Source organism: Ylistrum balloti, unplaced genomic scaffold (assembly GCF_031769215.1).
Source record: "Ylistrum balloti isolate Yb309-2 unplaced genomic scaffold, AGI_CSIRO_Ybal_v1 Utg370444, whole genome shotgun sequence".
NCBI classification, from domain to species: domain Eukaryota; kingdom Metazoa; phylum Mollusca; class Bivalvia; order Pectinida; family Pectinidae; genus Ylistrum; species Ylistrum balloti.
In genome coordinates this window covers 719,949-745,717 of record NW_026782296.1, presented here as the reverse complement: position 1 = coordinate 745,717, position 25,769 = coordinate 719,949, and the positions used below count along the sequence as shown (strand labels likewise).

Below are 25,769 nucleotides of genomic sequence, written 5' to 3'. Positions count from 1 at the left end.
GCGATGTGGAGCTAAATTACATTAAAACAGTCAATCTGTCGAACTCTTCTAGTGGAACACAAGACGATACTTAATAATAAGACGTTGAATATGGAGTGTTATGAGATAGGTTATGTCACTGAACAAGTATATGTACAATAATACGTATCTATTATGTCCGAGTATCACATAAACTACCTGACGTCAGTTTGATTAAACATGTCAAAAACTGATGCCTGGCACTCAACATCTCTGTCAACAGGTTTCTCCAACATTGATTTGTTCCAGAATGACACTGGCAAGGGAGATAATCCCAACGAGACGAAAAACTCTTCAGCAGTCTTAAACATCCTTTCAACAGTGTACCCCTAGAAATAAAAATAAATGAGGTTATGGCGAGTCATTCATATCAATAATTGAACTATTCACATTTAAAAAATTTAATCACATGAATCTTTAAACACCGATAAGTATGACAAGAATGTCTAATGCATTGATTCGATTGAATATCCAGGAGAAATGGGCATTATTGCAACTAAAAATCTTATTTTTAAAATTTTTTCTCCTATGTGTTATGTTTTGAATGTAGGGGCGGAAGGGGGTTTTCATGTGTATTTTTACCCTGTATTTGACGTTCCAACAAACGTAACCTCACCAAAAGGAATTTTAGCGTATGGGTACCTACCTGACGTTTTAGCTCCGATGTTACCCCCATACTCCGACTACCTTCATATGGAATAAGTAGATCGTAGATGTTCCCCCAAGACTGACCCCACATGTTACCTGTAACGTAAGCGAATCTTTAATTCAATGAGAATTTCTGAAATTTACAATTCCTGAAAATGAATTTATTTGTGCATGAAATGAATAGAATACACGTTCATATATACTACAGTCATTGTTCACATGATAAAATATGTATGGCGTTAAAGATCTTAATTATTAATTTTGTTTTACATTTTCACATGAAAACTATATATTTTTTATTACTCTAAAATAGTTTCTGGTATATTGCAAGCTCAGATTTGATCTACGATGTGATTAACATTATATTTTGACCGTAATATGCTTTTGCATGATTTTCTGTGAACGACTTTGGATGATTTAAAGAATGCGACCAGTATACCGAGAAAATAAAGTCATCGTCCAGTGAAAGTATTCACCTCAGTTCTTTTCTATAAAATGATAAAACAAAAAAACCAAAAACAAGAAGTAAGCAGGTCTTAATAATATAAAATTTCAACTGAGTCCTTCCCCTTCCCCGGCCGGAGCAACAAGGTATATCTTACAAAAGTGTCAATATATACAATTGACTATCCAAGTTATAAAGTTACATGATGGCAGCAACTAGACGCGAAACTCACTTTTTACAGACTTGATACAAGGGATAAATCTTATCATGCAATAGTGGAGCAGATGGCAGTTAAAATAAGCAATTTAACTAAAACTTGAATTTTGAGAGTGTTTCATATCTTACCTAAGAGATGTGCAGGAATGTGACCTGAGGCAGGAAACTTGCCATACAACTTTCCTAAGCGCTTCCTAACGAAAGTGTGGAGGTTCTCATAAAGTGGAGTTAATTGTATGAAAAGTTGATCAAGGTCAGCTGCAAATTGTGATGATTCATACTTTGACCTCCAGTAGTCACCAGTATCAGAATACCCTGAAAAGTGTCAACGATGAATGAAACATGGTACCTATTGTACATTGAATATCTGCTGATATGACGATATAACGACATATGTAGCCCCAAATAAATGTTCTTTAATTCTTACTATGTCAGGTTTTTCCTTGTGGTATGTGGCATTTTTATATCATATATGAAGTCGCTTAAGATGTTATTTCTTTAAAGAATAAAGAGCTTACTTATTTTGTTTTTTGCAAAAGGATGCAAAATAATGGATGGGTTTCAACTATGACGCACTAACAGTACCTAACGCTCTTATGCCCTCGTTAGATAGGTCCACAAATTCGTTGTAGTGTGGCTTGATCTTGCGTGTTGCTTCTCTCCAGCCCTTCCATGCCTTTAGTAACACTGTTTGGTTTCTTGATGTCGCCATGATGTCTGTCAAGCCTATCGACATAATAAATTTGATATTCTTACTTAGAAATAGAAATTTATCCTTGTATTTGAATAAAGATGAGACCAATAGGAAAATGTTCAGCGCGCAAGATTAATAACTAACCTGGCTGTAATGCGAGACACCTGGTGGGTTTTAGACACACAGTCGCCTTCCTATACATACTCTGCATTCTTGATTGGACCATTTTTAACTAACAAACGAAAGTAATTGTCAAAGAAATTAACTATATAATTGCGATAAAAATCTTACAAAAAAGGAGATGTGAGTAAATAAAAAACTAAGCTAGAATACTATGATCCCAGTGACTCAGTTGATATTAATTTGCAGATTAATAACACTCATTAGCGTCTTTGCATTTTCATGTTACTGCTAGGTCGGTGTCTATCAATTCCAGAGAGCTTAAATACACAGTTAAGTTATAACTAATCCATGGATAAAACTAGGCTTTTATATTGCTTTCCTTTTGATGACCGCTTGAGGAAAGACGAAAATATAGAATTTCTCCGAAGTCAATGTCTGTGCCAATATTATAGATTTACGATCAAGATCTCAATCAAAACGTAAAAGCGTTTCTTTGGCATTGAATTTTGTTTGAGTGTTTACCCGTTTAAGCTTCATTGTATTATTCATTATATTTGTTCCAATATCTGTAATCTTCTTCAGCTGCCTTTTTTTGTAATCATCCTTTAGGTCTTCCCAAGGTATAGTAGTTATCTCTTCTGCTGACTGTTTTTCAAATTCTGCAGTGTCCATTTCAGAAGTGATCTACAAAGTTATATGAAGTAGTCTGCACAAAAGACACACAAGTGAAGAGAAGCTAGAAAAGATATAGGAGAATCGACCTGAATAGTTGGTCTAAGGGCCTAGATTTCGAACCTAGGAGGCAACCGAGATTTACAAATTAGACCTTTAGCATCACTGACGAGTCCCAGAAGGACGAAACAGCTATATGATGCAGTATAATTCAGTGTTTTTCTTTCCTTCAACTTATATATATTTGTATTAAAGATGCCAATTGCACGTGTGCCTTTTGTATTATCTTGTAAGGGACGGTTGTTTGCCTCAGGTTCAGGTTTATATAATTAAGATATAAAACTAAAAAGTGCAAATAATTTTTTTTTATTATTTCTTACCCAAGACAGTCTATCACAGATAAGTTGTAAGAAGACATAATTTGAGATGCACTGTTAATGATGTATTATGATTTGTTAAAGGTGCCATTTATATTTGTCTATATTTCCTAATGAATAAAGTGTGTTTGCCAGCAATTGTAAAACCTGTTATGTGTATTTACAAAATCTAAGTAAAATAACAAAACATGGCTCATTTTGGGTTTTTTTTTTTTTTTTTTTTATAGATTCCAGATATCTTAAATCAGACATTACCTTAATCTTACTCAAGTTAATTCCGTCTTATGAGTGTAATTAAAACTTCAATCATCTTGCTATGGTAGTGTGACGCTGAAATAGTGATACCTAATGTACGACTATTATTACCGACATTACCTTTCGTGCCTCTGTTTTAGCGGTGATATTCACACTGTAATCCCACTGGGCAAGTTTTTCTTTCATATACACAGCTTCCGCTTCATGAATGAAAGACTTCAACAAAACATCTGTCCTTTCCTCAATTGTCATGGGAAAATAGTCGTCATTCCAACCAACTGTTTGGCCCTTGTTTTGATCTTTTAGCCAATCGTAAAGTGGTTCGAAATATCTGACCAGTGATGAAGCATTCATCCTCCGCTGATCTGTCAACATTTCTAGAATATCTTGCCATTGTAGTGATCGACCTGATTCTAACATTTGCCTGTGGAAGGATAAATTTTAACATAAATAACATAGTTTGCAAGACTGAATATATTATAAGGTCATTTTTAACATGTTTAATAAATTCTCCTTGCTTCCGTAAATACAGCATTGATAGCACCAACGTCGTTGTATTTACGTAAAACATATTTAGCAAAGAAAATTGATATACTTGGCTATTATTCAATGTTTCGTCGGTTGCTAGAGAATTTCTCACGTCATAGACGTTTACCAAGAAAAGAAAAAAAAAGCTTTAGACGGAGACCCCTGAATAAATACAAGGAGAATGAGACTAGGTGTTCCGGAAGGGTATTCTACGTCAACGACGACACATATTATTTAGATATTAATCAATCCAGGTATGTAATGGCATAATTTCAAATAAGAACTAGGTAAACAACGGAATCGCTGAACTTTGGAAACTAATTCCAATGAACATGTCAGGACGACCCTTTACATTGGTTTGATTGGTCCAATATACAGCACAATAAATGGAAACAATTATCCTTAGGGCAAATAAGAAAATCAGTAAAAATACATGTTTATTCAGCCACATATTTCTTGATAAATATAAAAGCAACACAAGGTAATATATCAATATGTATATTGTCGCAATCCATAGGAGGCCAGTCCAGACTTTGGATTTGATTGATGCGGAGAAAATAGTTGATAAAAAATTTGTATTCTTTGATTAATAATCCTATGATCTTATGACAAAAAAATGGTATTGGACAATGGCCATACCAATTGAGTCCTTCTTGACAGGAAGCCATGTTTATGATACTAAAATGACAGATTCTTGCTTATTCAGCAGAATGTCTGTCCAATGATGATTTTGACAGACACAATTTATTTCCTCTATGTTCAGTAGTCTCCTTACATCAACAGAGCTCCAGATTTTCGTGAGTGATGAATGTCGCATTCGTGTAAAGGACCAGTGTGTCCCGCCTCCATACATAGTCCTTCATGTAGCTGGAACGCGATCACTGTTCCAACAAAGTACCTGTTTGGAAAAAAGCACCAGCATGAATGTTTTGCGCAAATGTCAATCGGTTTTTGTATGTGTATTGTCGATATTTACAAACTATGCTTTAAGGAATCTATCAAAACTGAAAACATTGTTTTCGGCTAAACGACGTGGTCCTTTAGATAACGAGGATCGCTTTATTCTCATCTTTACATGTAAATAAATTTGCGGCAGAAGGCGATCACTTTTTCAACTCGAATGAATAAAAGAGAAGTATATTACTACCTGACATATGGCATGGCAACATTTCCATTATCTCCAGTTCCTGGGTAGAAAACACCGGCATCCACTTCATCCTTAGGAGGAGATAACCCTTGGTATTTATTCCTGTGGAGTATTAATGTAAGGTTTTCCCTTCAGAAAAGCAAATATTATTCTTTAACATCGATTAACGTAAAGACGAATAAAATAGTTATGATCCCCCTATAAAACAATTAAAGAATAACCAAAAATAGAGAAACCATGGGAAATATCATTATAATTAAATTAAAAAGTACAAAATGTGCCAGAGGAATAAGATAAAATTTTCGAGACTGGTGAATTCTGTTTCATTGACATTACCTATCGTGAAAACGTAGGTAAATTATAACAGTCTGAGTTAGATTTATCCGTTCCTTTACCTGAGCTTCCACCACTTTGCATTATATTTTTCTGGAAGCGTTTCCCTTTTATACGCACTAATTTGCCATTGATCAATCAGATATCCAAAAGGAAGTGACGGTATCATTTTAAGACCTTGTTTCATCAAGAAATTCAGTGATTCTTCTGAAACACACAAACATTCTTATAAAATAACAACAGTATATATGTTCCAGTCAAAACATAAACAAAAGTAAAGGGTTTTTCCCCTTTTACCTAGCTCATAAGCATCTTTACCATGAAAATCGAATTAACAATACGGAAGATGACAGAACTTGATCAATAGTTTAAATAAATGAGATTACTTTCATGGGATTGAAATTAATCGTAAAAAACACAGTATTGTCAATATTATGTGATTTAGGACCTGTTGTGTCAGCTGGATTCTCTAGAAGTCCAATGTCATGGAAATATTTGGGTGAAGAGGCAGACAATCCCACGAGACTTGCTACAGCTTCATCAAAACCTGTGATACAAAATAACACGAGCATGTTGGCAAAACAATGTCTCAAATCTTGTTTGCTAAGCAAAATGAAAGTATTAGGAAACAAAATGACTGGAAAGGCCGAAGGTATCTTACTGTCAACAACATATGAAAAGTCGATGAGTTATTCATCAAATAAAAACGATTTTCTGATGTCAAGTTTGTAATTCATTTCATTAAAATTTCTATCTGAATACATTATTAACACTGAAAGGTTTAATGAAAAAAACCTACATCCGGAGAGGACATTGATATGCGTTATAAGTATTTTTGTATGGCCTTTGTCTGATACTCTATCCTCTTGCTTTTTTCTATAACGTTGTTAGAATTACATGAAATGAAGAAATCAATTTGTTACATTAGAAAAAGATTAAGAACATAATTACTACATTAATCAAAGTAGTATTCAAGGGTTCAAAAGATGAAGGCTGATGAAAATTATTGGAAAGCTATATGGTCGCCTTAGTGATCTATTGAGAAATATTCTATTTCTTTGTGAGAAATGAAGCTTGACGTGTTTGATACTCGTTAGTTTGCCTGTTGGTTCCATTGTTGAATACATTGTTCTCCTTTAAGAACGTGACATTACTTATTTACATCCACCAAGATTTGATCTTTCTTTGCTCATATTTTGCCCTAGTTTCAAGTAATGTGAGTTTGAATAATGTTGCCATGTTTGTATTTTCTTGATGATTTTTTGGATTGTCTAACATATTAAAGACGAGGCTAATAATAATTCTGACCTGGGTTTGCTGGCCCTTTGAGTGTAAACGGCTGCATGTCATATGCCTTAGAGTACTGGACGCGTGCCAACAACTCATGAGCAGTCACAAAGTTTTCCAAATTGACATCTGTACATATGCTTATTCTGTAGAAAGACAACCGTTTTTATATTGCTTAATAGCAAATGGCAAGCAAGTTTGCAGAAGAGTATTACGTTATTTTTGGTACATTTGTTTCATATTTAACATCAAAACTGAAAACAAAAATAAAGAATAAAATGTACTCGTTGGCATTCTAGCATTTGCTTGAAGAATACTTCCCGCTATCCTGTAAGAAATAAGAACATATTGATTCCGAGCCGACAAAATTTAAATATACCGCTTGGTTTTGATATATTATTAACCAATATTATATATTGTTGGAAATCCTGGTTCTTACCTGATATCATTAGAAACGAGATTTACAAACATAGGATTACAATTATCATTTTGACTTCCAGAACGTTGTTTGAATATTGAATTTGCCCGAAACGAGTCGGGGAGCTTTGGAAGTCCAATAGAAACGAAAAAGTCCTCAGCTTGACGGAGCATCATTTCCGTTGTGTAATTCTGTAAATCAGCGAGAAAAAAAGTTGATTACAGTTATATCTGGCAAAATCCCCAAAAAGTAATGAAGTTGACATCGACTTCTTGTTAAATTGCATCAGTCTCTGATTCATTTGTTGATATTGGATTGATATAAACTAATAGGCCATATAATATATGAAAATGTCATAACAAACACAACGAATCATTTCCGTCTACACATGAGATCATGTGTAACTAAACACTTGTTGCAGTTTGAAGTCAGACTTACTGGCCGAGAGATCAGTTACAATACAAACGCCAACGATACATCCAGAACTTCTAAACTAACATCGTATATATTCTTAATGATATCTTCATTAACGTCAACGTCAGTCACACCCCTATTGCACCTCCAATATAAATTTTCACATCTCTTCAGATGATTATGGATTATCCTCACTGATGAGTCCCAGTACGAAACAGTTGTATGATGCAGCTTAACGCATTGTCTGCCTCTAATTCTAAATTAATATTAAATGGTATTATCCACTTGTGTGGCTTTTGTAAAATCTTTAAGAAAGGCATTGACGGTGGACTATTAGTCTCCGAGGTTTGCCGTAACGTGCATGCCACATTTTGATACCATACGATTATACACATGTACTCGACTTTCCTCTTAGATTGTCAGAAATGAAATTTACGGAACTAACTTTATTACCGGGCTAGTGCACCATCCCATCTAGATTTTTCACTTCTCTCGATCACTTTGGGTTTTCCTATGTCGACTCCTAGGTTTAAAATGTAAGTCCTTAGATGGACGAAACAGCTGTGTGATGTAGTTTAATTCAAATTAGTTAAACTCTACTGTTTCTAGCTGCATTAAATGGTGCTATTCATTTGTGTGTTTTTGTAAAATCCTTGATATAGATTTGTCTAGGAAGCATCGGATATACTTCTAAATAAGAATTCTAGGAGCATAGAATGTATCAGACTAGTCTTTTAGTATTGTTTACAAAATCAGATTTTCAGTTATATCTACATCATTTCCATTCTTAAATTTGAAGTTTGCTAAAAAATAACCTTTAATCCGATAACCACCAAGAAATAATGTTATAACATAAGTTATAACTGTTTAAACTTTATTTTAAATAATATTGCATACTTTTGCATTTAGAAATTAATCAACATTAACTTCAGCTACGCCAAGACCAAAAACTTAATTAATGGAAAATTATAACGATTGACTTGTAGAGATATTCTGGAATTGCCATTTCTACCTTTGCTTGCAGAACTGATGTTATGTCAGCACCACTTGTGTCTTTATACGGCATCAGTACGTCGTATAGTTTCTCCCAATTATCACCCATCAAGTTCCCTAAAACAAATAATTTTCAAAAGTAAAATATGAATCAAAAGAAAAGGTTTGACTATTTCAGGCATTTAAAGACTTACTGACGATAATGTTAAATGTCAATTGAAAGAAATTTATCTTTGCCTCGTTATAAAAATATTTTCTTGGTGTTTGTTCTTGTAATTTGGACATTTTTCGCGCCATATCTTACCTAAAATATGAGCTGGAATTTGTCCAGACAACGGGAATTGTTCACTTCCATACATTTTTCTCAACTGTTTCCTGACAAAACAATGCAATTCCTGGTATAACGGTTTCACTTGCTTCCACAATCCCTCCAAGTCCTGCTGGAATGTAGTGCTGTCATAACGACTTTTCCAAAATTCGACTGTACCCATGAAACCTGAGGTCATACAAAGAAACATAGCATGTGACGCTTAAGTTACATTGCATACAATCCATCAATAACTAATTTGGATTGAGGATTCGCCAAATGTCAAAACATAGCAGTGCAGAATGAAAACGCTTATTTAGATGGAATCTGTTTAAAGATTTAAGTACATAAAATCCTATCATACAAATGTTTTATGTAATCTGTTCTTGTTCCTCACATAAGTAATGTATTTTAGATAAATAAAGTTTTAGGATTACCCAACTCCCTAACTGCTTCATTGCTGAGTTCGACAATCTCTGCATATTTGTTCGTGGCGTTATTAAGGTCAGTTCGCTGGGCAGACTGCCATATAGTATTGAGTTGGGTGTAGTTTCTACAGGTAGCCAATGACTTCTTCAAATTATCTGTCAGAAATACGAAAAACTTTATCTATAAAAAAGGTATATGTGATAGATATGTACACCAACTTCCTTCAATGATAATTGTTCACACATCCTGGTGGAGTACCGAGTAGCTATATTAATGTTTGATGTTTCTAATGAATATCAACAGGGTACAATGTACATATATCTTATCTTTTAGTTAGAATGAATGATGCAAGCTTTTCGTTAAGGTTAAACTATTGTTATTTTTCTGCCTAACCGTACTTCAGTATCTTCTTATTTCGTACCTGAAGCCGTTGAGAGTTTAAAGTCGCTGATCAGGGTATGAAGCTGTAAAGTATGGAATTTACATAAAATTACTGTAATGCAAGCAACCGTTGGAAAACCGTCTACGTATTTTACAAATGCAAACGATCAGAATATAATTTTCAAGTCTTTGATTGCAAACTAAGGACATTCATATTATTTGATCCTCATTAGTGAAATTAATTCATGGAATTAACGAAAAAAGTTGCCAAAATGGAATATATGGGAAATATTGTTTCAAAAAATGTTTTGAATGACAATCGGATTCAATAAACTGTTAAGTTACTTCCTGAAAGACATTATTATCATTTTCGTCAGACTCTTAATGAAAAAGAGTGCTAGTTTTTCCAATGTGTTTACCTGACGTCAGTGTCCCCAAAAGGAAGTTGAAAGTTTTTTTCCGGATTATTATTTTTTTACAGTTAGAATAACGAAGATCAAACTAAAATGGTAACTATACTAACACATAATCATTCAAGTACATCCTTTAATATTTTTTTGTTTTAAATCAAAAACAGAACTTTATATAGCCATATACATGACATTACTCTACTTTATTGCTAAAAACATTTATATTAAATCCTACTTTGAATTTTATTGGATCATTAGTGATATGAATATGCAATCATTGGTGAATAACTGGAAACGAAAAGATAAAGTTGTATAACCTTTTCCTGCTTCTTTGGATCTGCTAGAGCATCCATGCCAACATTCTCCCTTACAAATCGAAACTGACGTTGCAATTCTTCATCTTGGAAATCTTCCCAATCAAATGTAGATGCATTTAACCAGGCTTGTTTATTGAAATTTGCTAAGACCTTCCGAGTTTCTTCCTAAAAAAACATAAAGTTGTTCTATACATCTATCATACATATCTCAAAGATTGTTCGTCAGTAGACGATGAGAGAGAGAGAGAGAGAGAGAGAGAGAGAGAGAGAGAGAGAGTTTAATAAACAAATGCACTAATCTGGTCATTCTAAATTCTATGTCATCGAGAAAATTTTAGTCACATTTAATTATTTTTGACTATGTATTTTTTTTATATTTTAGGATCATTCGTCAATAAAATCTAATCAAGACTCATTCCTTACACTATTTAATCTACGAAGTTCAGTTCTGTAGGAATAATTTATCAATACTTTATGTATTTCAGAGTTTTTAAGAACCTACAAAATCAGTCCTAGCCTTCGAAGAATCAAGATAGTGTAGATATTCCCATTCCAGTTCCGAAACCTGATGATACTTCGGTTCAACTTCTTCGTTGTAATTTTTCAACCATGCTCTTGCACGCTCTTCGTCGTTTATTAGGCTTGAACGTGGAAGCTGACACGTGTCCAACCATCCAGTCTGTTTACCAACGTTCTGAGCAGCCAACCAATCAATAAGAGGTTGAAAGTAAGCTATGATTGGCTCCACACTCATTGACCTCTGACCTGTGATTGCTTCCATGGCAACCTGCCAAGGTTCCGATGATCCTAGTCTAAGCATGTCACTGTATAAATGTGCGAAATCAAATCTTCAAGTTAAATCTTATCAAATGAAATCCGTTTTGAATTGACGACATAGGCAAAAACATAAATTTCCAGTTCTTATATAAATCTGATTCCAGGACACGTTCACAGGTATCAAGATGACTTGAAAATAACGTGTCCTAAAAGAGACAATTTGTGTTTTTTGTAGCATGCAATGTTTTATTTTCTATCGACGGTGACTGCTGTTATTAGTATACCCGCGAAAATATTTTATTTTAGATCATTCAAAAACTCAAAAGTGAGTTATACGGCAAGAATACATCTTCTTTTCAATGTCTTCCTAAACTATGAACCATTATTGTTTGCCTGGTTTTCTATTCTGATAGCACGTGTTTTGATCCTTAAATGCTATAACAAAGTGAAACATTGGAAAATTGACAAAAGACGACTAGATGCACCATATACTCGCCAAATAAATTTATTAGCTTCTTTGGGCTATTAAATTTTTCATGCAAGCGGTGAATATTCAGTCAGATCCAAGTTTCTAGGACTGGTATTTGTTACACACAAGCAGTAAAAAGTCACCGCAATGATTTGCAAGCTTCCTTAGTCTGGTATTTGTTACCCAAGTGTAAGGTTTACCTACCCCAGAATTTTGCCAGCTTCCTTAGACTGGTATATGTCACATGTGTGAAGAGGACCTGTGTGTCCGGCTGCGTCACAGAGGGCCTTGTGGAACTGGAATTCTATCACATGACTAATGAAATACCTGTACAAGAAAACGAATCGATTAAATGTCAGATAATATGCCCTGTCTTACAATTTGGGGGCGAAAATAGTTTACATCACATGAAAGTTGTAAAGTCAATCTAGTATATGATATTAACGTACGTTTCCATTCAGTCTGTTAAGGCTTCACCTGAGGCGCTTTTCACGTTATAGTGCGGTAGTAAAGTAATAAAAACCAAGATGCTCATTAAGCCTGTAGCGAACACTTAAACAACCTTGTGGTAATAGTAATGTTTTGTATACAGGAAACGAAATGATTCTGTCTGATTGTGTGAATATACAAACCTTGAATGTGATATTCCAGACTAAATTTGGATTAAACCTTGATATTACTTCGCTAAAAAGATTTAGACAGTTTTTTTTTCACATTTGACACCCAACTGAGGGCCCACAGGGTACACAAAATTGATGTTTGGACTTATTAAGGACCAACTCCTGTAATCCATACATGAAAGAGAAGACTTTCGGATATGTACCTTAAGCCATTTGCAGCAAACAGTCATATCGGCGGACGACAGAAACTGCACTATACCGTATGATCATATTGCCTTTCAGGCCAGCTGAGTTAAGAAAAAACATAATATCTTTGGATCGTGGAAGCATTTACCTAAACTGCGGGATCTTAAATCGGGACTGTTTGCCAATTACCTTATGTAGGGTGTGTTACCAGGTACATGGTATTTAGATCCAGGGTCAAAGTCCTCTTCAGTTCGTGCGACAGGAGGAGAAACACCTTGGTATTTACACCTGTAAAGAATGCCAATAAACTGACCGTTTAATTTCATTTTAGTTTAAGGTAATAAGTTTTAATTTTGTGTCAAATATTGACATATTTTCAAATTTTGAAAGTTCAACATTTGTTAGTTAGTTAGTGTTATTATTTCTCCAAAAACCTTTTTTGCTTTTGTTTTTAGGGGATTGTTTTGTTAGATTTTTTTTGTTTTTGTTTTTGTTGTTGTTTTTTTTTTTTTTTTTTCATGAAACCATCAACATAATAATACACAGTATAAGATGGCTATAGTTTGAAACACTTCGTCTCTTATACTGCAGATATAGTCACCTCAGATCCCACCATTTCTCATTATATTTATCTGGAGGTGTCTCCCCACTAAATACACTCCAGCGCCACTGATCAATCAAATATCCAAATGGAAGGAATGCAATCTTTTCCAAAGCCATTGACATCAGGAAATTTATATCACTCTCTATAACAAAAACATTCATATCAGTGCGATTGTACATTTGGCTTGCACATTGGTAGTGCCATTGTTATATTTCCACGATCAACTTTAATTTCACTAGATAAATACTGACATTACATCTTTACAAATTGAACTTTTAAATGCATATGTAAAACAAAAAATTGCTATGATGAATTCTACACTATACTATAATATAAACCACCAGTTATCATGCGAAGAGCAATGCGTTAGGGATAAAGTGGAAACTATATTCAATTTATCTTCGAAAACATATGGCATATGAGTTTTATCATCAAAATTCGTGTTGTTTTGTATTTGCAATAAAGATCCTATCAAATTGCAAAGTATCTGTGAGGTCCCCCATTCTTTCTAGAGGATACAATACAGAATCCTAATTATGATCCGTTAACTTGATAAATGGTTGTTGACATAAAATCAAGTACGTTGGCAAGATGTTGAAATGACAATATTTAAATACTAATTATTATCATTATGATTTAATTGCATAAATGTATTTCATATAGATAACTTGTAAGGTATTTATAATGGATGTTAGAATTTAAGTTGAAACTTAAGAATAGGAACACACATAAAATATCTAAGAAATAAATTATATTTTAAGTTGCTATCTTCAAATGATATTCATTCAAATACCCTCAAAACTCAAAACAATTCAAACTTAGGCTAATTTCTTTTAAAATGCAAATGCAAGTTCCTTATGTATAAAACAGACTTATGTTTGTGGTCGGCTTGATTTCGAAATTTAAGGGTATACATATTATTTTGCAAAATTGAAAATCTACACTTTACCAAAATTGTTTTCAACCGTATCCAGTAGACCGAGCTTGTTGAGATGAGCTGGAGTTAAAACAGACATAGCCATAACATCACCTACAGCTTCATGAAAACCTGAAAATATATATATATAAAAGAAGATATTTATCTGTAGTCGTATGAATAAAACTTCGATAGAGACGGCAATTTATCTTTATTTGACAGACATGTCAAACATCGATATAAATGTCTTGATAACAAATCACGAACTACAGCATAACGTCTGTAACTGACTTTAAAATTTGAAAAAAAATATTGTAAGGTTTTGACCCAATGACCGGAATAACATGACCAAAATTATATCTAATATTTGAAAGATGTAAATTACATTATATTATTGATTTGATATGTAACTTACACCATTTTTCACTCAATATTTTTATAATAAATTTTATCATGAAATAATATCATTCATAATTGCACACATCTTGTTTTAGATAACTAATGGTATTTCAAAACAAAATATGTCTAAAGAAAAGGGTAAAAATCAGATTTTTACCTGGATTTGCTCCTGCTCTGAATACCCATGGCAGGTGCTTGTATTGCAGATAATACTGGATGTGACCCATTTCATGATGGATAACTTGGAACGTATCAATCGATACATCTGTACACATTTTTATTCTGAAAATATTTTACAAATGAACAGAGAAAACGTTCATTTCCACTATTTTACATTCATTCACAATGGATTGTAGTTGGAATTATTACTGTTCGCGAAAAATGGATCTTCCTTACATCACTGTCAACAGTTTTCATCAGTTCGAAATATAATGTGACGCTCCCTTTTTTCGCTTTAGTTTCACATTCAACTACTTTCATATAAGTTTATGAAACGTAGCATCTAGGTATATATTCCCCTTACGTCTTAAAACACCCGACCAAAATATAGTTTTGATCAAGTTTTACTGTAATGATGCTCTACTAGAATATCGTGTTGCTGTTTTCATCATTTAATCGTCATAACCAATGACCGAATGCAAGGGACATCCTGTTCGTACCCAATTAGTGAAAAAACTGTGACATCATATGAAATTGAAATCCCTTATTATTGACATTTTCGGATACACTTAAATCACATTCTATTTTGAATACTCTGTAATTAGAGGAAACTGTGTGCATTATTTAAATACTTAAAGCAAAGCTTCTTCGGTTTTGGTATTTTGTTTTTAATGAACAAATTTGAAAGAATGTTCATCCATATTAAAAAGAGCCATTTCATCATGAAATAAAACATCCTAAGGCAATGACAGGGTATAGATATTTTGAATGAACAGGAAATAAATGATATACGTAAGTAGTTCAGTGTATTTGTAGCACCTTCATGAATAAAAATCAAAGTGGATCTAAATTGGTGCCAGTTGCATCTAATGGTAAGTGTTTATTTGAAAAATAGAGACACAGAACATCTTTACAGATATCTTTAATAATGAAATGGCATTATCATTACTAATAACAACAAAAGAAGCAATCATCTTGTATTTTTGTTTGTTTCAGAGCATAGATATTCACATCGCTATTAATAACACCCAACAAGTTAAATGTAATAAGCATGTCTTCGATCATTCGATGTAACGGTATATTGAAATATCAAGAAATACAAGCCGGTACCTGAAGTCCTTGCCGTTTCCGAAATCCCAAGCAGACGCATGACATACTACATCTCTGCCATCCGTCGGCCGTTCTAACATTGAGTTTTCCCAAAATGACAGCGGCATGGCAGACAAATTGAGTGACACAAAGAACTCTTCAGAAAGTTTGAACATTTGCTTCACTGTAATGTTCTAGAAAAGTGAAAATAATACACATATCATTTCTGATTAATTATGTTGATATATATTGTTTGTTATATTGAGGAAAAAATAAATCTAATTGAACCATATTTTCGTTTGTATTTTCCTGTTAGGGATGGAAGGGCTTATCAGTGTGAATTTACTTGACATTTCAACTGTTCTTCAGTAAATTTCCCCAAATCACAGAAGAGTGAATGTGCAATCATCAAACAACTCAGGCGGTCTCTGACTCAGTTACCTTTTCTAACATGGCCTTAGTAATATCTGGAACCGCTTGATCTTTAAAAGGCTGCACTATGTCGTAAATGTCTTTCCAGTTCTGTCCCCACATGTCACCTAAATTAAAATCAAAACATATTGATATATCTAAATGTTTTTGTTGAAAAGGGAAAACTTCAAGAGTCGTAATGTAAAGTTTTGTACAATAGGATGTTTCAACATGAATTTGAATTAAAATATAGATACATAAAATGTCTCGTGAAAAGAGCCAGAAAGAGATATTCATATTTCATTCAATACAACTTCATTGTTTTGTTGTCCATTAAAAAGGTCGTAAATAGTAAGTTTGTGTAGGTCAGTTATAATGACCAACAAATGTGTTGATTGCTATTGGTATAAGTTAGAAAATCTATTCCATTATACTCTACCTAAAAGATGAGATGGAATGTGGCCTGACCGTGGAAAATGTTCTGATCCATAATATTCCACTAACTTTCCTTTAACGTATGTATGGAGCTGAAGGTATAGCACCTGTAGCTTATCCAGTAATTCAACCAAGTCGTCACGGAAACTTGGTGTTTCATACCACGAACGCCAGTACTCGCCGGTATCACTGTAACCTAAATACCAATATAGAGGTATAAATGTACCATCAAACTCACCAAAAACATGTGACTTTTGTCATAACCAAAGGAAGAGAAATTGAAGACATTGTTACATATACACATGTAGTATATTACTCTGTTTAATAAATATTTGATGTTGTTTTTTCATTTTGATGTAAAAGAAATTTAAGTTAACTCTTTCATGGATCACTGATGTACACAATGTACCAGTGGTTAGATTGTAAATTACTCCTAATGGTCCTTCACCGTACGTCACAAAATGTTACCATTCTCTCTTGCTCCCTCATTACTCAACTCCACAAATCGAGCGTACTTGTCCTTCATATTGCGACCTGTCGCATCCCGCCATAATTTCCAAGCTTGTGAAAGTTCTGCCTGGTCCCTTGAAGTTGCAATCAGATTTTTTAAATCTGTAAAGACAATAAAACGCATTAGTATGAAGGGAAAGCGACTACAATTATGAACCTTGCTCTCAAAGTTCGTTTCTTACAGATTTTATAAAAAAAAATCATTGGGTAACTGTCAACAGGCTAAAGTCTATTTAAGCCCTCTCCCTAAGGTGGACAAATGGAAACACTAACGATCACACATTTTCTGCAATATGAACAACTGGCATCCATGTATTAAATAAAAGACGGATTATCGTAATATTGTCATATGACATCAAGACAATCCAAATGCTTATAATATAAACTGTACAGAGTAAAGGATTTGCTGATTCACTGAAGGTCAATTATCTTTTTTTTTTCATTTTTAGAGAAACTGATATGTTATCAGACCATGACAATCTAAAAATATGCAATCGCAATCGGAGACGACCGATACTCCTTTACGTCTAAACACCGTGTGTCTGAACCTAACGACAGGCTTTAATGGTAACAATTCAGGTGTAACTGGCAGGTGTCATTGACATGTATGTAAATGTCTTACCTGGATCCATTTCCAGACATTGGTCTTCTGTAAGACAAACTTGAGCTTTTGCATAAATGGACTCAAGTTCTGCCATCAGGTTACTGCGCTAAGATAAGTAATTTGGGTGTTTATTATCTTAATAGTAATCATTCTAATATGTCTTTCCATATCAGGTGTGGTCGAGAGCGTGCACTTTCAAATTTCAATTTTAAAGATTAAAAATGGAAGTATTTACAAAGACATTAGACATTAGCCGTATTTGGGATTTCGAAAACATAACAGTTTTTTAGCTAAAACGGAAGCGTCTATCAAAATACCGAATTATAATAATGATGATTTGTCAGTATGTATTTTTTCTATCAAAACCTACCACCCATACTACGGCTACTCTACAAAAATGTATGTCTTACACTGCAGTTGCATCACAGAAACGTTTTGCCTCTGAAATTTGATTTATTATGACATCTACTATGAGCATTAGTTCACAATGATAACCAATTCTACGTCACTAAGTCATTTAACTGAGAGTACTACCCAAACATTTTTTTTTATTTTACTCATACAAATTTCCTACAATCCACTGATTCACTAAAGTATAATCTATATTGTGATATAAACTCTATTGAAATATGTCGTTCAAGCATGTAGAAGTTTCATGCAACACACAACTTATCATATTTGTTTCATTTTAATTAAGATAGCAAAGATTTTCGTATCATGAAGAATCGTTCTTGCAACATTACTGTACCTCCTTGGCTTTCTCTTTGTCCTTTATAGAGGTACCCTGGTCAACAATCAGGGCGAATATTTTCCTAATCATCGGATCAGAGAAGTTTTTCCAGTTATACATTGAGCCGTTAATGGCGGCACTTCTGCCAAAGTCTGATCTAGCCAAGCTTGCTTCAACCTAGAAGAGAAAATCTGAAAATTTAATCCGTAATATTGAAGATCACAAATAGAAAATAAAACTGATATTGAACCAAATCATATTTTGCGCTATATATATATGTAATACTCTGACAATCGAGTTCTTATGCAAATGCTAACATTAAAAATAATATACATTCAATAGAAGTAAGTGGGATCAAAATAAATATGACCTTTGTAAATTACACAATGTAAGTACAGTAGCCATTCGGCCATATCAACCTGTCTCTGCTGGTTGTAGTCAGTGATATTTGTGGCGTAGTTCCAGTGGGCTGACATGTAATACGCATCAGCTTTCTGCCCTTCCTTGTCAAAAAGCATTAGCCATTCCTTGGCTTGCTCAGCATCGTTGATAAGCTCGGGTTTTTCTTGTGGGCATTCATCCAACCAACCAACAGTATCATTCTGATTCTGTTCTATCAGCCAGTCAGTTAGAGGCTTAAAATATTCCATGAGTGGTTCAGCGCTCATTTCGCGTTGGCCAGTAATTTTTTCCATAGCATCTTGCCAAGGTTGTGAAGCACCAAGTGCAAGCATATCTCTGTAAATCAAAAGTTATACAAGATTTCATGAAGAGAGCCTTAGAATTCTTTACTTTTATAGATTACAACTTCGTGACTAGTTACATGAAACCGCATGTGAAATGAAAATAAATTGAAGATAATTCCATCACATAACTCAAAAAAGTTACATTTCGGCAAGTGTTAAAGTGAAAATATTAAGGCAAAAATCAAAATGAGGCAGCAGTTTTGTTGCGCAATTTTCAACACATTACGTACGACGTTGTCTCTATTAGGACATTACAACTGGCATTTGACAAGTGCAGTCAATGAAGAACGTTCCAGGGTATTTTACACTAGAAACATTTATAAAAAAAATAAATGCATGAACAAATTAAAGACATATCGAAAAAATTATAATCAATATCAGCTATATAACCAAATATGTAATATCAATATACATGTAATTTAATTAAAATTACTCTGATCACATTAGAATTGGAAAATGTTCATCTAATGTTTTTATTGATAAGGGAGGTAGCAGCAAATTTTGCATAGACATCATTTGGTTTGTTAGGAAAAACATACTTTGTAATGATGATATTTTACTAGTCATTACCAAATAAGTCAAGAAAAAGCCAAAAGACTTTCTTGTGCCACTTTTTATTGAAGAATTTTATGATTCCAGATTCAATCGCGTGCTTATTGTTTATCCTTTATGAATATTGTGGTTACTATGCTTACCGTAAGAGTTTACCTGCTTCTTCAGACTGGTATATATCGCAGCGGTGCAATGGTCCTGTTTTCCCAGCAGCAGTACATAAAGCTTTATGGAATTGAAACTGTAACACAAAACTAACAAAGTACCTGAAATAGATAATCGAAGTAAATTAAATCATTGTCAGTTAAAATATTTTTCAAGAATTAGTATTCAAATGCTTACACTATTGGCGAACCATTTAAAACATCTTAGATATATTATAATCGGATACACTTTTGTGTACAAATAAATAAGGCCTTAAAAGAACAATAACATATTGTTGATCTCGTTACTCAAATGTTCATAATTCAATATGAAATTCAATATGGCTACAACCATCAATATCGACCCTTGATCTAAACATCCAATACACCTTTCACCTGATGTAGGCAGTGTTTGACGCGACATGGTATTTAGCACCAGGATCAAAGTCATCTGAAGACCTGGAGGTTGGAGGTGACATTCCTTGTAGTTTACACCTGTTAGGTAAAAAAGTAACAGTACATTGAATAAAACTTATGATGATTACGACGTCGACATGTTCACTTCGCTTGATTTTGTGAACCTTGGAACGCAAAATAAAATTGATTTTCCGCTACTTCGTATTGCATAATCAAAATACTTCAAAAAGCAACTCAACCGGTAAATACCAAATAGTCCAAAGTTGATTGTTATATGTACATATCCCAGAGGATTATCCGAAGGATATACACAACACAGATATAGACAGATGCGTCAGAATTATGACAAATGGATTGGTTGGTCTATTTTTAGTTAGTTTGTTTGTTTATATTTATATATAACAAATAGATATGGTTGAAGCTCAAATTTCCACATCACGGATGATTACTTGCAATGGTAGATCGACCTAAATAGGATGTATAAAATATCGTACTAATGATAAGATGGTACACAAGTATCTAACACTATCAAAACGGTACGTAAAGTTTAACTGACCTCAATTGCCACCACTTTTCATTATATTGGTCTGCAGTTGTCTCTCCACTAAACACACTCCACCGCCATTGGTCAATCAGATATCCAAACGGGAGGAATGCGATCTTTTTCAGGGCCATAGACATTAGGAAATTGATATCGTTTTCTGAAAAAAAAAATCTGTTTTCAAATAACAGTAATAGGAACGTCATTTCGATGGTTACACAGGAGAAAATTATGAATTATGTTCATTATGTTTCTTTAGAGAGGGTTTCTTTACAAGTACTGCTACAGACCTGTATCCTGTACAACGTCTTCAAGGAAACCAATTTTGTGAAGATGTTCTGGTGTCGAGACGGAGAGTTCCATGACGTCTCCAACAGCCTCGTGGAAACCATTGTTAGCTCCTTTTCTAAATGCAATCGGTTGGTCCTTATACAGTAAGAAGTACTGAATGTGCCCCATCTCGTGGTGAATAGTCATTAAGTCCTCCATGTCAACCTTTGTACACATCTTGATTCTACATGAAAAAGTGTACAAATATCTCTTTTACGACTCAAAGTCGATATATGTGTATGATTTATCACATCATTGTCTTTATGAGAATACGTCATAGGAATAACAACCTTCCCGAAGCGTGATTTAAGTTTCCATACACTTCAGTTTGCACTCATATTGAGTATGAATACCAACCAGAGAGGCTTTGAGATTTCAATCAATTTTATTTTCTTAATTCGCCTCTAATTATTTCCAGTTCATGTCAATATTGGATATATACGCAGAATATATAATGATGAGATAACAACTAGTACTTTGTTATTTTCTGTTATGTTTTATAATTTACAGACGTCCCCAGACACAAAACATTAATTAGTACCTTGCTTTAAAAAAAGATTCAAGTTGCAACAGCTACTACTGACCCTAACGTTTGACAAAGTAATCTAAGGTGACATAGCAACTCCCTTATTATAGACTTTGAATCCAGTGATATACCCCTTGGTACATTAGAAGAACATGCATGTTTGTATTTCTTTATGAAATGCGAATTTATTTTACCTGAAATCTTTTCCATTATGGAAATCCCATGCAGACGCATGACACATAACATCACGATCGTCAGGCTTGACGAACATTGAATCCTCCCAAAATGACTGCGGCATCTCCAAGAGACCAAGAGATGTGAAGAATTCCTCTGCAACTTTGAAAAGGTTCAACGGTTTCAGATCCTGTAAAATGACGTCGTCAACTGAATTAAACATGATCCAGGAAAAGAACGTTCTTAATCATAAAAATCGTATAGACAGGCCGTCTTGTTGTAAGTTCAGTCACCTCCTCTAACATCACTGTCAAGTCCTAGAAGGACGAAACAGCTTCATGATGCTCTACTAATCTACTATTTCAAATTTGCATTCAAAGGTGTTATGTACTGATGTGACCTTTTTTTAAAAAGTTACAAAGCATTATCCCATTACCGATATAGGTGCGCATATGCACATATATATGTTAGAAAGTAATAACAATTTGTGATACACTAATGTTTAATTATCTTTAACTCACCAGTTCTTTAAGTTTAGCTGTAATGTCCAGACTGGCTTTACCTTTGAAAGGTTCTACAAGGTCGTATATATTATTCCATTGTTGTCCCCACATGTTTCCTGTAAACAGAAATATGTGCCACTGAAGACCGTGTAAAACCCTACCTCATACATCTCATATAACACACACGTGTCAGGAAGAAGGTGGCAGAAACACGTGGTCAAGTAAAAGGTAAATTATTCAATAGAGTTTTAGATAATATCACTTACATGAACTTATAGATCATATTACTGTTTCAATTTTCAATAATGCAGCTTAACATGCAATGATTCTGGATGGCTTTAAACTCAGAGAAGAATTCTGTCACAGAAAATCGCAATCCTGAACCTTGCACTGTCGCCGTCCCTATAGCAATAAATAAAAAACACGTGGTTTCTGGCAATAATGCTTTCTTTGATTAAACATTTTTAAGTTATTATCATTGCAGCTTTGTGGTGCTGGTTTTGATTTATGAATTTCAACAAAATTGATCTTAACTTCTCAGCTGAAACACAATAACAACCTTGTTTTATGTTTGGTGTTTGATTTTACTTAAGTCAGGGAATTGGAGGAAAAGGGAATGTACTATATTAGAGACAAAAATATCTTTCCTCAGTTGTTAAAACACACAGACTCACCAAAAAGGTGGGCAGGAATATGTCCTGAGGAAGGGAAGTGTTCTTCTCCGTAAAAGGTACGTAACTTTCGTCGAATATAAGCATGCAGATTTTTATACAAGGGCTCCAACTGGATTAATAGGTTTTTTAAATGTTCCTGTAATTTCGGCGATTCATACCAGGATCTCCAATAAGCCCCGGTGTCTTCATATCCTATGTTCAAAACAAACCATCAATGTTAACTTCAAATAAAATTTAAAATATATGAAATCAAACTATTTAAATGAAGCCAATCATACCAGGAGTACATCATCACTTTTTGTCTACAATGAAACTCAATGTGATCCTTCATTCGACAGTCTATTCTCCCCGTCATGATATCTATGTTCATCTTATGAAATCTGTGTGAAATACCTAGTTGTGTAAAGGCCTCGTTGCTTATGTTAACCATATCCTGATACAAATCTTTCATTTTTCGGCCGGTTGCATCCCGCCATTTCTCCCATGCTTCAGTAAGCAGACTGTAGTTACGGGACTCGGCAAACACCTCAGTGAGACCTATAAAGGGAACAGGCACGAAAGACAGTTTTCATCTTTATTATTCTGAAGTTAAAAAATATGTTGGCACTATCTCTTAAAACATGTTACACTGTCACAAATTAAAACTGCGCATAAAAATTCTTTGTCAGAGATTCCCAAAAAATACATAGAATGATGATATTTTTTTTACAAAATACCATCTACGACTGCAAATGTAAGAAATGCTACAAAACGCACACATTTCGTTAACATGCCGATCACCAGTCTCAATTGTATTAAATATGGTGAGAGTAATTAACTCGTTAGCTTACCTGGCATAATCTGATGACATTGCCCATCTGACAGACAAACATTAGCCTTACTAGTGATAGCTTTCATTTCGGAGATTACTGAATTGTACTGAAATATTAACGTATTAAAAGCTTAGGATCTGCTGATATGTAATGTGTACAGCTAGAATATTATCATCTTAGCTTATCAATTATCGTTTTGTACACGGGAGATTGTTTGTGAATATACATAAAGGAAAAAATTTAATTTATTTTTTCTCGGGCAAATAGGAAAAGAAACGCTCTTTGTTTTCGTTTGCATACTGTGACATTCATCATATGAAGTTGATGATAAGTTGTAAACATTGTCATTATACATGCATACAATAAGGCATATGTCACTGGCTAATGTGATTTAACATCTTCTATATCCTGGGAAATAAATAATCTGCTCCCTGTTCTTATTTTTACTGTAACATCTTACTTGAATGAAAATATTTATGATATTCCGAGAAACTTATAACTGATATAGCGACGTTATGAGATACGTGTGCCTTTTGAGTGCCGCAGATCATCAAATTTACGAAATTTCTCATAAAGAAAGACAGGACATTTCAGCTGTGTTCCTCGTAAATATAACTCACCTTTCCTAATTTGTCTTTGTCTTCAAGGGAATTTATGCCAATTGTGGAATTAAGCTGTTTAAACAAACGTCGTAATGTCTGATTTTGAAAGCGTTCCCAATCAAACATACTTGCATTCCGAACGGCTACCTTTTCATACTCTGCGAATTTCAAATTGCTTTCCACCTACAAAATCCAAAAATACGTAAGAATTTTAGTGAGAACCAATGTCTTGAGAAATCACATCTGTAGAAGTATTCGATTAACTGACCCGAATGAATTAAGAACAATGATTTAAACTATTTAGTTTATCGTCTAATTTTATAAAATTACTATACTGCGCTGTATATTCCATGAATGGTGTCGTTCTAGCGTTACACAATGTAGAAAGTCATGCATTGATCAAAATACAAATTAGGAGTTATTACTAAAACACCCATACGTATGTAATTAGTTGTATTTTTGCCTGATAACTATACTTTCGCATGTTGCTTTCAAGCCCCCTGTCTTACTACGATACACCATATACAATTTGCTTCAATAATTCTTGTTATAATGTAAGAAATCTTTTATACTTTTGTGTTTTTTACGGTATCGTATTATCCTAAATGTATGACCATGGGTAAAGCAATCTACCTTAAGTTGACTGTTATAATCGGTAATATTGGTTGCATACGCCCACTCAGCATTCCCCATCTCGGAGAACACAGTAATAAATGCTTGATCATTCTGCTTCAGAAACTCCCAGCCTGCCTCCTCGCTGTCGATCAAACCCGACGTCGGCGAGGGGCACGACAAATCCATCCATCCAGATCGCTTATTTTTGTTCTGTGTTTTTAGCCAGTCAGTTAATGGTTGAAAGTATTCTAAGAAGGCGCTTGCATCCATGTTCCGCTGCCCTGTCATCATTTCTAATGCATCAGGCCAAGGCTTGGACGCACCAAGTTCAAGTAGTTCTCTATAAAATAAGATGATAATGATTCAGCTTTCACTAAATGTTCTTTGTCAGATCGTTTTTAATCGATAACAACGGTTATATAGCAAATGTTGTAGTTTCGTCACAAATAAGATTGATGTATAAAACATCATTTATTCTTTGAACATCCAGGCTTCCCATCTGTACACATTAATGTGTGTTGCTGCACATACTAAGTTCAGTAAATAAACATACTTTAGTTCACAATAAGAAAAGAAGAAATTGACATCCGTAATTATTGTTTATCGTAGTATACAAATGAGTTTGTCAATCAAATGGACATCAAATGCCGCCCTGGTATGCTATCTGTACTGATATGAAAAACCGTACCTCTAATCAATTACATTTGTCACCTCTACACTTGTGTTTGTCATCTGTCGCACCTGAGTCTATCACCTGTCATCCGTATCAAATTGAGTTCGTCGATAGTCGGCCTTTGTGTACGTCCTATAAAA

General features: G+C 34.0%; 1 protein-coding gene across 1 annotated transcript in view; it reads right to left on the bottom strand.

Annotated features, from left to right (window-relative positions):
* LOC132554771 (uncharacterized) overlaps positions 1-25,769 on the bottom strand; it is a 47,036-nt gene that overhangs the window by 7,260 nt on the left and 14,007 nt on the right. The window contains exons 13-54 of the mRNA XM_060219082.1: positions 24,975-25,296; positions 24,360-24,524; positions 23,758-23,845; positions 23,321-23,464; positions 22,928-23,119; positions 22,272-22,369; positions 21,771-21,940; positions 21,011-21,234; positions 20,736-20,880; positions 20,159-20,257; positions 19,763-19,885; positions 18,741-19,059; positions 18,340-18,498; positions 17,610-17,697; positions 16,946-17,089; positions 16,482-16,673; positions 16,073-16,170; positions 15,653-15,825; positions 14,541-14,665; positions 14,018-14,116; positions 13,066-13,210; positions 12,654-12,752; positions 11,863-11,985; positions 10,915-11,236; positions 10,413-10,577; positions 9,726-9,768; positions 9,313-9,459; positions 8,873-9,064; positions 8,588-8,685; positions 7,183-7,352; positions 6,765-6,889; positions 5,905-6,003; positions 5,519-5,663; positions 5,124-5,225; positions 4,752-4,874; positions 3,569-3,872; positions 2,667-2,828; positions 2,166-2,253; positions 1,913-2,053; positions 1,457-1,642; positions 665-762; positions 178-347 (exon numbers count right to left, since the gene is read on the bottom strand). Of these exons, the coding sequence (XP_060075065.1) occupies positions 178-347; positions 665-762; positions 1,457-1,642; positions 1,913-2,053; positions 2,166-2,253; positions 2,667-2,828; positions 3,569-3,872; positions 4,752-4,874; positions 5,124-5,225; positions 5,519-5,663; positions 5,905-6,003; positions 6,765-6,889; positions 7,183-7,352; positions 8,588-8,685; positions 8,873-9,064; positions 9,313-9,459; positions 9,726-9,768; positions 10,413-10,577; positions 10,915-11,236; positions 11,863-11,985; positions 12,654-12,752; positions 13,066-13,210; positions 14,018-14,116; positions 14,541-14,665; positions 15,653-15,825; positions 16,073-16,170; positions 16,482-16,673; positions 16,946-17,089; positions 17,610-17,697; positions 18,340-18,498; positions 18,741-19,059; positions 19,763-19,885; positions 20,159-20,257; positions 20,736-20,880; positions 21,011-21,234; positions 21,771-21,940; positions 22,272-22,369; positions 22,928-23,119; positions 23,321-23,464; positions 23,758-23,845; positions 24,360-24,524; positions 24,975-25,296 (6,414 nt within the window). The remainder of the gene's footprint in view (positions 1-177; positions 348-664; positions 763-1,456; positions 1,643-1,912; positions 2,054-2,165; positions 2,254-2,666; positions 2,829-3,568; positions 3,873-4,751; positions 4,875-5,123; positions 5,226-5,518; positions 5,664-5,904; positions 6,004-6,764; positions 6,890-7,182; positions 7,353-8,587; positions 8,686-8,872; positions 9,065-9,312; positions 9,460-9,725; positions 9,769-10,412; positions 10,578-10,914; positions 11,237-11,862; positions 11,986-12,653; positions 12,753-13,065; positions 13,211-14,017; positions 14,117-14,540; positions 14,666-15,652; positions 15,826-16,072; positions 16,171-16,481; positions 16,674-16,945; positions 17,090-17,609; positions 17,698-18,339; positions 18,499-18,740; positions 19,060-19,762; positions 19,886-20,158; positions 20,258-20,735; positions 20,881-21,010; positions 21,235-21,770; positions 21,941-22,271; positions 22,370-22,927; positions 23,120-23,320; positions 23,465-23,757; positions 23,846-24,359; positions 24,525-24,974; positions 25,297-25,769) is intronic.